At 43.5% G+C, this 11249-nt stretch overlaps 2 protein-coding genes, 1 long non-coding RNA gene and 1 gene segment (V, D, J or C); 2 read left to right on the forward strand and 2 right to left on the reverse strand.

Annotated features, from left to right (window-relative positions):
* Window positions 1-1894: 1894 nt before the first annotated feature.
* Window positions 1895-4504, reverse strand: LOC119120286. The segment is given in 2 exon segments: window positions 1895-2307; window positions 4383-4504. Coding segments are annotated over 2 exon segments (495 nt in total).
* A 318-nt stretch (window positions 4505-4822) lies between these two features.
* LOC119120293 lies at window positions 4823-6815 on the forward strand. The gene is made up of 2 exons (XR_005097495.1): window positions 4823-5308; window positions 6209-6815. It is a non-coding gene; the product is annotated as an uncharacterized LOC119120293 (long non-coding RNA).
* On the reverse strand, window positions 5322-8205 carry LOC119120261 (zinc finger protein 501-like). The gene is made up of 3 exons (XM_037247011.1): window positions 8065-8205; window positions 7805-7923; window positions 5322-7594 (listed from the first exon to the last, which is right to left on the reverse strand). Exons 2-3 carry the CDS (start codon window positions 7917-7919, stop codon window positions 6324-6326), a joined length of 1386 nt encoding a protein of 461 aa, XP_037102906.1. The 5' UTR covers window positions 7920-7923; window positions 8065-8205; the 3' UTR covers window positions 5322-6323.
* Window positions 8206-8239: 34 nt separating this feature from the next.
* Window positions 8240-10716, forward strand: LOC119120269 (oocyte zinc finger protein XlCOF6.1-like). 2 transcript variants are annotated; one of them, XR_005097491.1, is made up of 2 exons: window positions 8240-8652; window positions 9248-9413. XR_005097491.1 is itself a non-coding variant. In XM_037247025.1 (2 exons), the coding sequence occupies exons 1-2, from the start codon at window positions 8562-8564 to the stop codon at window positions 10448-10450; spliced, it is 1236 nt and encodes a 411-aa protein (XP_037102920.1). In that variant the 5' UTR covers window positions 8255-8561; the 3' UTR covers window positions 10451-10716. The 2 variants fall into 2 exon arrangements, 1 of the variants encoding a protein (XP_037102920.1); XM_037247025.1 differs by having other exon boundaries at window positions 8255-8652; window positions 9306-10716.
* Window positions 10717-11249: the final 533 nt, after the last annotated feature.

Consider the following 11249-nt stretch of genomic DNA (forward strand, 5'->3'; position numbering starts at 1 on the left):
CAGAGGAATGCTAAACCAGGTTGCGTACTTTTAAATTTACATGGATTATAAAAGTTCAGCAAAGTTGGCAGTGCAAGATAGTGGTTCGTAGTGTCATACTGTTCAGTTCTGTGTATGTGTGATGCAGAGTCCAGTTTAGAGTTCAACAGTTCAAGTGTTCAACAGTCTGATGACAGCAGGGAAAAAGCTGTTGCAGAACCTGGTGGACCTGCAGTCCATGGTGGGGGTGTGATGGGTCACTGATGATGTTACGGGCTCGGGACACGCAGCCCTGAGATGAAATGTCCTGAATGGAGGGAAGAGGAGCCCCGATGATCCTCTCTGCTGTCCTCACCACTCTCCTCACGTTCTTCCAATCGGAGGCGCTGCAGCCTCCACACCACACCGAGAGACAGCTTGTCAGAATGCTCTCTATGGTGCTTCTGTAGAACGTCCTCATGATGGGTGGGGGCAGGTGGGCTCTCCTCATCCTCCGCAGGAAGTACAAGCGCTTCTGTGCCCTCTTGACCAGTGCCGTGGTGTTCACAGTCCAGGTGAGGTCGTCTGTGATGTGGACCCCCAGGAATTTGGTGCTGCTGACCACCTCCACAGCTGAGCTGTTGATGATCAGTGGAGCGTGGTGAGGCTGGTTTTTCCTGAAGTCGACGATGATCTCCTTCGTCTTCTCCACATTCAGGATCAGGCTGTTGTCTCTGCACCAGCCCACCGACTGCTCCACCTCCTCTCTGTAGTCCAGGTCGTTGTTGTCTCCGATGAGGCCCACCACCGTTGTGTCGTCTGCGAACGTCACGATGCGATTGGTGGTGAACCTGGGGACGCAGTCGTGTGTCATCAGGGTGAACAGCAGGGGGCTCAGGACGCAGCCCTGAGGGGAGCCTGTGCTGAGGGTGATGACATCGGAGGTGTTCTGTCCGACCCGGACTGACTGAGGTCTGTTGGTGAGGAAGTCTAGCAGCCAGTTGCGAAGGGGGGTGCTGAAGCCCAGGTGTTCCAGTTGTCCTACCAGATGCTGTGGGAAGATGGTGTTAAACGCTGAAATGAAGTCCAGGAACAGCATCCGCACATGGGTGTTCTTCTCCTCCAGGTGAGCCAGGCTCAGGTGAAAAACGGAGGAGATGGCATCCTCAGTGGAGCGGTTCTGCCGGTAGGCAAACTGGAACGGGTCGAATGTTGGGGGGAGTCTGGAGACGATGTGTTCTTTAAGCAGCCTTTCGAAGCACTTCATCATGATGGGAGTCAGTGCAACAGGCCGGTAGTCATTAAATGAGGTGATTTGAGGTTTCTTCGGCACCGGAATGATGGAGGCAGTCTTGAAGCATGCTGGCACTGTGGCTTGGCCCAGCGAGGTGTTAAAAATGTCTGTGATGACACCAGCCAGCTGACCTGCACATTCCCTGAACACCCGCCCAGGTATGTTGTCGGGGCCTGGGGCCTTACGTGGGTTGACACTCCTCAGAGTCTTCAACACGTCGGCTGAGTCAAGGCAGAGTGCCTCCTCTTCCTGGTGGGGAACAGTTTTAACTGCTGGAGTGCTGTTTAGTGCCTCGAACCTCCCAAAGAAGTTATTTAGTCCATTTAGGAAGTCAGCATCAACTTCACCCACCGGGGGGGAGGGTGAGTTGTAGTCTGTAATCGCCCGTATGCCTTGCCACATACTCCTGGTGTTGTTGGCGTCGTGGAAAAGATTTCTCACCAAAATGATCGCTAATGTTTTCATCATTATTATAGCAGGAGTTTATTTGTTATTTTTTTAAGGGCCCTCACGAGACACTGATCGAGATGTTTCGGGAATGTGTGATGAAAGAGGAAAGCTCCTCTCTTGATTGCCCTGGGATCCAAATTCTGCAGGTGCTGGTGTGTTGTTGCTTACAGTTTCAGAGAGTGCCACTAGACAACAACACTTGAGTCATCAGTTGCATGCTTCATGTACGATTGTGAGAGGGATGAGGGATCCTCCTCCTTTTTTATTTTTGTTGAAGTGCGCCGACGGTTTGTGTTGTTGTGGGTGTCTGGCGCAATAATACACAGCCGAGTCTTCGGGCTGCATATTCTTTCCGTTTAGGGTTACTGTTTGGCTGGAGGGGTTTAGTTCAATACTGAACTTGGTTTTCAGGGACTCCTTGCGGTAATAATTACCAGATCCGACCAGTCTGATCCCGATCCATTCCAGTCCTTTCCCAGCAGGCTGCCTGACCCAAGCAGTGTAGTAGCTGCTCAAACTATAAGACACCTGACAGGCGATGTTCATCTCCTCACCAGACCGCAGAGTCAGATCGGCCGGCTGGGTCAACTGTTCACACTTGGCACCTGTGGAGGACCGCATGTTAAATGTCAAACATGAGGAGTCAAAGGTCACGTGTGCGCCTCAGTGCCACTTACTGGAAACAGCGGCCAGCAGCAGCACAAGTACACTGAACATGGTTGGAAGGGAAGGTTTCCTGATGGGAACGTCTCCTCTGCGAGGGCCTGAGTGCAACTTTTATAGGACGGCGCTGGCTGGGGCGTTCACTTTGCATACTGGCACCATTTTTCAAAATGGCGGGTGTGACCGACCGCATGCTTCAAAACGTGACTTTTGACACAAGCATAATTACAAAAAATATTCAAATAATGATAAATGAAAATAAAATGAACATAATTATATAAAATGCATATTAAAAATAGAAGTAATTATGTTGTTCATCTCCCAAATTTATTATAAAATATAATATATAAAATAATTGTATATAAAATAATTATAAATTCAAATAAACTTAACATAAAAAATGATATAAAATTAACATTTATATTAAAAATAAAAGTAATTGTGTTGTTCATCTACCAAATGTTTTGCTTTTTTCATTTTGGAGACTTTAATTTGATCATAGAAGCACAGTACATGCACACTTGGGGCGGGGGTGAAGTGTTCTTCTGTCTCATTTTGAGCGAAAGATGCTTTTATGGTTCCTGTTTCACATGAGCAGGTGGTCACCCGAAAGTACAGCTAAAAAATCTTTTGAGCGGTAAATTGCCCGGGTTGATGTCGTTTTAGATGTGATCAATTTGTTACTTGTTCCATAATTAGCTGCCATTAGTGAATGAGGAGAATCTTCTTTCTGTTTGTAGAAAGGTTACCATTTGATTGATCAGGTTTTTGTCATCACTGGCGTTTTGGCACAGTAACACACGGCCGTGTCCTCAGCCTTCATTCCGTCTATGCTTAGATAGACCTGGTTGTGTGAGTTCTCGGTGGAGATGGTCAATCTACCTTCAGTTGAATGTGCGTAATATTTTGGAATTGCCCAATGGCCTACCATGAGAGCAATCCATTCCAAGCCTTTCCTCGGCTCTTATTTGATTCAGCCCATCCATAGCTAGAAAAATCTAAACCAGATGTTTTGCAGGTCAATGTGTGGGATTCTCCGGGTCTTTTCAACACGGGTTCGGACTGCTTTATGCTCCAGCCTTCCGCGGCCGTCGTAGCCAAAACGGCAACCATCAAGTACTTCAGCACTCGGTCGGCCATCGTGGTTGGAATCACTGAGGTGTTCTGCCTTTGTCCGAGAGCACGGCGGCGGGTTTTATAGCGCACTGGTGAGAAATGTGTTTTGCATAGAAGGATATGGCGGGATGCTTTTGATTGACAAGTCTGAAATAACAAATGAGCTCAAATGACCTTTTATTATGGGATCAAGAATGTCATATACTGTTAATGATTTCTCACCAAAATGATCACGAATGTTTTCATCATGATCATAGCAGGAGTTTATTTTTTATTTTTTTAAGGGCCCTCACGAGACACTGATCGAGATGTTTCGGGAATGTGTGATGAAAGAGGAAAGCTCCTCTCTTGATTGCCCTGGGATCCAAATTCTGCAGGTGCTGGTGTGGCGTTGCTTACAGTTTCAGAGAGTGCCACTAGACAACAACACTTGAGTCATCAGTTGCATGCTTCATGTACGATTGTGAGAGGGATCTTCCTCCTTTTTTATTTTTGTTCAAGTGCGCCGACAGATTGTTTTGTTGTGGGTGTCTGGCGCAATAATACACAGCCGAGTCTTCGGGCTGCATATTCTTTCCGTTTAGGGTTACTGTTTGGCCGGAGGGGTTTAGTTCAATACTGAACTTGTTTTGCAGGGACTCCTTGCGGTAATAACCACCAGATATATCTACTCTGGACCCGATCCATTCCAGTCCTTTCCCAGCAGGCTGCCTGACCCAACCAGTGTAGTAGCTGCTCAAACTATAAGACACCTGACAGGCGATGTTCATCTCCTCACCAGACCGCAGAGTCAAATCGGCCGGCTGGGTCAACTGTTGACACTTGGCACCTGTGGAGGACCGCATGTTAAATGTCAAACATGAGGAGTCAAAGGTCATATGAGCGCCTCAGTGCCACTTACTGGAAACAGCGGCCAGCAGCAGCACAACTACACTGAACATGGTTGGAAGTGAAGGTTTCCTGATGGGAACGTCTCCTCTGCGAGGGCCTGAGTGCATGTTTTATAGGACGGCCCTGGCTGGGGCGTTCACTTTGCATAGTGGCACCATTTTTCAAAATGGCGGGTGTGACCGACCGCATGCTTCAAAACGTGACTTTTGACACAAGCATAATTACAAAAAATATTCAAATAATGATAAATGAAAATAAAATGAACATAAAATAATTATATAAAATGCATATTAGAAATAAAAGTAATGATGTTGTTCATCTACCAAATTTATTACAATAAAATATAATATATAAAATAATTGTATATAAAATAATTATAAATTCAAATAAAATTGGTGAATGTGCGTAATATTTTGGCATTGCCCAATGGCCTACTATGTAAGCAATTCAAGACTAGTAAAAACTGTTCAAATATTTTAAAAAGATGAATGGGATAAAAATTGCGAGCAACTTCTCTATTTTTTAAAAGTGAAGACAATTTGTAATTCTAGTATTGGCACGTAAAGTCGGCGGACAATTTGTCTTCGAGGGCCTCATAAAATGATGTGGAGGGCCATATCTGGACCCCGGGCCTCGAGTTTGGCATCAAGGGGAAATTGCACAAGCAGGACGCTTTTCAACTATGTAGAGTAACATATTCAGGTTGTCCTTTATTGAGCTCTAAATGAAACAATAAAACAATAAAAAAAAAGAAAAATTGGGGCAATTCTGTGGCACTTGCACGTAGCTTGTTTGACTGTTAAAGTATCATGAGCACACATGTTTTTCTGGTTCCTGTTTCACATGCGCAGGTGGATTCCCAGAGGTGCAGCCAGAAGATATGTTTGGAAAGCGAGAAAGCGCCACTTGACTGCACGCACATTTCTGCCTTTGCATGTGAGTTCTCAAATGACAATGCATCATTTATTGCAATGGATTTGACAAAATACACATTATGTTATTCATATTTTAAAACAGACCTCATGTATGAAAACATATTGAAGCAGTAAAACACATGTCATGATTTGATTGTATAATTATATGATAGCATTTGTCAACTTTCTTTTAGCACTTAACTAGTTCCCAGACAGGGTCAGCAAAAACCTTCTGTATTTTATAGATGCATTCCAACAAATGAGATGTGTGTACAGTATGTGACTGGGATCAATGCCATTATGTAAAAAGACCTTCAAGTGATTTCAGGATTAATTAGTCTGATGCAGAGTCTGACTGTAAATCCTGATCTAAATTGCTGAATTGGGTTGGAGACTTCTTTGCTGCTATCTTAATATGTTAAAATTGTTTTTGAGCTATGGGAGCACAGATCATCACAAGCGTGGATGTGTTTACAAAATATACCTCACTTGCAAAATGTAAAGTCCGAATAGGATCCGCACCAAACGAAAAAAACAACAACTTTCGGCCCGGACCAAACAAGCGGACTAAAGGACTTTTCTGGTCTGAATACACCCTTAATTTTTTTGGTTTAGTGCGGTTCCTATTCAGACTGTACATTTTGCAAATGAAGTATATTTTGTAAATCATATTTAAAATTAAATTATATGTATATTGTGCGTTGTGTTGCACAGGGCAGGTTTGTTCACTTTCTACTCTCGTGTAGTCACTACTGTATGAAAAGGTTTCTTCTGGCCACTAGAGGGTGCTGGACTTTGAGTTCAGACTATCAAGGGATACTGAAAGTGATGTCATGTGTATTCTTTCTCGCCTGACCTGCCCAACGCATCATGTTACCACCTGAATGCCTATAAAGGGCTCCTCCCACTCTCTTTCACACAGATCCGGCCGCAGCCATGGCAAGACCATAGAAACAAACTGGACTGAACCGTTTCAAAATGTGTATTTTATTTAGGGCCACTTGTGCACTTTGCCAACTGGCTTCAGAGTTCATGTTTCACTTGCCACTCGTTTTCTCACCAGCACACTTGTGTCTCTTAACTCGGTCCTTACGAGAGAATCTTTTATCACACAGGCTGCAACTGAATGGTTTTTCACCAGTGTGTATTCTGGTGTGTTTCTCTAATATGCATCTTTGCGTGAAACTTTTACCGCAAACTGAGCAAGCAAACAGTTTCTCCCCAGTGTGTGTTCTTGTGTGTCGAACTAATCCTGTGCGATCGATGAAAGTTAAATCGCAGACTGTGCAAGCAAAAGGTTTCTCTCCAGTGTGTGTTCTAGTGTGCCTTATCAAGCACGTCTTCACATGGAATCTTTTACCACAAACTGAGCAGGCAAAAGGTTTCTCACCATCGTGTGTTCTTGCGTGCCTTATTAAACATGTTTTCACAGTGAAACTTTTACCACAAACTGGGCAGACAAATGGCTTCTCCCCAGTGTGTGTTCTTGTGTGTATTCTTAGACTTCCCTTCAAAGAAAAAGCTTTGCCACAAACCGAACAGGCAAAAGGTTTTTCACCAGTATGTGTTCTTGTGTGCGTTTTTAAATCTGCCTTTATACAGAATCTTTTGTCACAAACTACACAGGAAAATGGTTTCTCCCCAGTGTGTATTCGTGTGTGTTTTATCAAATATGAACGTCTTCCGAAACTTAAGTTGCAGACTGAGCAGACAAAGGGTTTCTCTCCAGTGTGAATTCTCATGTGATTTGTTAAGCTACTCTTATGCGTTACTTTCAGGCCACAAAGTGAGCAGGAAAAAGGTTTCTCCTTAGTGTGCATCCGCATGTGTATGTTCAAATGTCCCTTATGAGCAAATGTTTTTGCACAAGCTGAGCAGGCAAAAGGCTTCTCTAGATTGTGACTTATCGTGTGTCTTTTCAACTGTGACTTGTTGAAAAATGTTTTGTCACACTGAGGACATTTTATGGATTTGTTATCAAGGTGACATGAGACATCACCTTTAGCGTGTTCAACGTCACCACCATCATCATCAGTGTCAGGAGTGTGTGACCTATCACTCTCTGATAGTGGAGCCAAGAGGCCATCTTCTTGGGGTCTTTGACAGTCTTCTCTTTCATCCTCATCATTATGATCATCTTCTTCACACTTGGCTGTCAATGGAAACTCTGTGATATGTAACTCCAGCTCTTCCTCTTTAATAAGAAGTGACTCTGGCCCTTCTTCCCTTTTGACGTGGGAGGGCCCCTCCTCTTTATTGGAAAAGAGATCTGGCTCCTGCAGGTCTGGTTGAAGATCTTCTGTGACGTCTGCAAAACACGGAGTCAAATAAACCACTAAATGTCGTCCATCCACTTCACAGTTCTTGACATAAATACATAATACTTTAAATGTTTTCAAGTACTGCAGCTGAAAACAACGTAGGCCTCCAACACAACCCAGATTGATAATAATTCAGAAACAGTTATGTTGTAAGGATGAAAAGTGAGTACATCATTTAGGCTATGAAGTGAACAAACCGTGTAAAACATCGTGAGGCTTCTCGAAGACAGCGTCCAGTCGTTGACGCTCGTTATCCTCTTTTATTCCACAAAAGCCCTCCTCGTACTCTTCTTTCACCATTTTTGCGCACATGTTCCTAAATAATAACAAGACAGTCACACTTGATCTCTGCTTAGCTAATTGTTAATGATAAGCGCGACCCTTTTGTTATGGGCTAGCAAGCAAAGCTAAACTAGCCAGGGAAGCTTTACGCGCACTGAGAATGGGCTTTTCGTACACGAAGATCGAATCATGATTATTTTCCTCCAGGTAAGCAGACGTACTCTGTCGAGGCTTCAGTACATTGAGTACTAATTCAGAATTATTTCGTGAAGCGGATTTGGTCACCCTGGATGGACACGGAAGTAGAGCGACAGAAGAAGTACGGAAGAAGCGGAAGTGACGCAAGACGTGCCGCGGCCCTGAACTACTGCTGTTAGTTCACGTGGAGGTACCGTGAAACAAGTTTGGATGTAGATCCGTACACATATTGAGTCAGCTTATAAAATGACTCTCCCAGGCTCATTCTGAACACGATCAAGCTTCGACGCAGTATGTTAATAAAGTAACAATAGAGTAACAAGTCTTCCTAGCAGGAATTATACTTGTCTACTCGGTGCACGTTGCAGCTTCTCGAGCTAGCTATCGTAGTTAGCTTGCCAGGCGCTAACAAAAATACGCGTTTGACACATCGCTTAAAGATCAAGCGTGAATTGATGTGGTTAGTGTGTGAAAATGTGTACAAGAATGTCAGCGGGGGAACTTTCTCGAGCAAAAGACGACGACGAGCTGCAACCACAGGACGCTGTTTTGAAGACACCTCCAGGTACGTTGCACAGAGCGGGTTTGTTCACTTTTTACTTTTATTATAGCTCCATTCGTGCAGTTTTGAAGTTAACCAAGCAATTAGTTTGACTCAAATTTAATGACTCGTTAAATGGCTCTATCAATTCGTGAGGTCAATAATAAGGTGGTAGTATTTGCGTCAGTTGGGAATGTGAATTTCCATACTTTGCATAAGGGCATTTACAGTACAGTATCTTCACATTTTACAAGCATGGGTCCCAATTCATGAGCACTAGGGACACCGGGTTCATATTAGACCGATACTCTCCCAGTTAGCAAGGTTCTGCTTTGAAGTCATTCGTGACCCTTTCCGACTTACTGGTTGTAAGTGAAGAAATGACTTTTTTCTAGGAGTTAGCACAGTCTGCCGATGGATTCATTTTGTGAAGTGCTACTGTTTCTGTTTGACATCAGTATTTATTCTGCTATTTTTATACACTAGTGTCAGAAACCTGTTTGCAAATGACTGCAATGAATACTGTTGGTGGGCTAGCTAGCTAGATTTACCTGGTTTAGATCAAGAATGACACAATGCTCTTTTCTGACCTTTTTACTTTTCCATACTTCTCATTTAGGCCAGATGCCCTATGTGACACAACCCCTATAATAATCTGTTATTATGCGCGTCTGCAGACTTCATTGAAGAATATCTTCGTCCTGAGAGGCAGGTGCCAGAGCATCCCCATGTTCAAGAGGAAAAGGAGGAAGAGGAGCCAGAGACACCCAACATTAAAGAGGAAGACGGGCCTTGGACTACCCAAATTAAAACAGAAGAGGATTCAGGGCCCTCGCTCATTAAAGAGGAAGAGCAAGAGGCTGATATCACCAACTTTCCATTAACTGTCATTGTCAAGCGTGAAGATGATGAAGGTGATGGGGACTGCTGTGGAGGATCACAATCAGACAGCCTCTTAGCCCCACCATTAGATAGTGGTGACATCACGTCACACTCTCCTCACACTGATGATGATGATGACAAGAAACACTCGACAGGTGATATGACATGTCATACTGACAACAAGTGTTGTGAGTGTGGGAAAACCTATATTTCAAAGTATACTTTAAAAGTACACATGAGACTACACAGTGGAGAGAAACATTTTACCTGCTCAGTTTGTGCCAAAAGATTCCATATGAAGACAGATCTAATGAGGCACACGAGAACACACACTGGAGAGAAACCTTTTGTCTGCCTTGTTTGCGGTCAAAGATTCTCTTTCAGCGTAAGTTTAAGAAGGCACAAAAGAATACACACAGGGGAAAAACCTTTTTCTTGCCCCGTTTGTGGTAAAAGGTTCTCTGAAAAGGGACATTTAAGAACACACACAAGAACTCACACTGGAGAGAAACCTTTTGCCTGCCCAGTGTGTGGTCAGAGATTCTCTGTAAAAGCAAGTTTAATTAACCATACAAAAATACACACTGGAGACAAATGTTTTGTCTGCTCAGTTTGTGGTGAACGATTCTCTGTAAAGGAACATTTAATTCAACACACGGCAACGCACCTGGAAGATAAACCTTTTGCCTGCTCAGTTTGTGGCCAAAGATTTGCTCTGAAGGCAGATTCCATCAGGCACACAAGAATACACACTGGGGAGAAACAGTTTTCGTGCTCCGTTTGCGGTAAAAGATTTGCTCAGAAGGGACATTTAGGAAGACACGCCAGAGCACACACTGGTGAAAAGCCATTCAGTTGCCATGTGTGTGATAAAAAATTCTCTCGTAAAGATAATGTGAAGAAGCACAAGTGTGCTGGTGAGACGAGCAGCAGTCAATGAAGATTTTGACTTGTGGGCTGATGTCATTGCCTTTGTGGTAAGCTTTAGAAATGTACCACTGAGAGCTTTAGCCCCTGCCTAATTGGCTCTCATTTCACTCACGCCAACAAATTCACTGGTCTTTCTCCATAAAACATTTGTTGGCAAGATCCCACCCTATCATTGTTCTCACCATGCTATACATGTAACATAATGTATTATATAAAGTATGTAACTACAATGTATTATGTTTTATAAATATGTAGCTGTGCGGTGACTTTAGTTTATATTGCACTGCTCACGTGTGTAGGTCTGTTGATATGTTGACACTATCTGCAAATTCTTTATCCAAACTTAGAAACAGAATGCACGATGCACTCCAAAATTAGTGTATTTGTGGAAGGTTTTTTGGGGTTTTTTAAATTATTGTGTACTGTCTATGTGTGTGTGAGCACATTTCTATTTTTTAAATGTAAGTAAGATCAATCAGCTATTTTACATCGACTTGGGTTGTCTTGTTTTATTAAATAAACTTTAATTAGGGGTGAATCGTTGTCGTGGGCAGGTCATACAGGAGACGAAGATTGACAGTCCATCCTCTCGCATCGCCCCTTTGTCAATGTTTTGGTCTCCTCGACGGGACGTCCCATGAGAGGAGCGAACTTGGAAACAGAAGAACGCACCTTAATGACGTGTCTTGTCGCATGATGTACATGCAGCCGGTGTTTGTTTACATCTGGTTGTTTACATCCGGAGCCGAGTGCGCCGCTTTTTATGCTCCGGGTAGGAACGCCGATTTCAAACTGGGTCATTTTGATCC

Source organism: Syngnathus acus, chromosome 3 (genome assembly GCF_901709675.1).
Source record: "Syngnathus acus chromosome 3, fSynAcu1.2, whole genome shotgun sequence".
NCBI classification, from domain to species: Eukaryota; Metazoa; Chordata; class Actinopteri; order Syngnathiformes; family Syngnathidae; genus Syngnathus; species Syngnathus acus.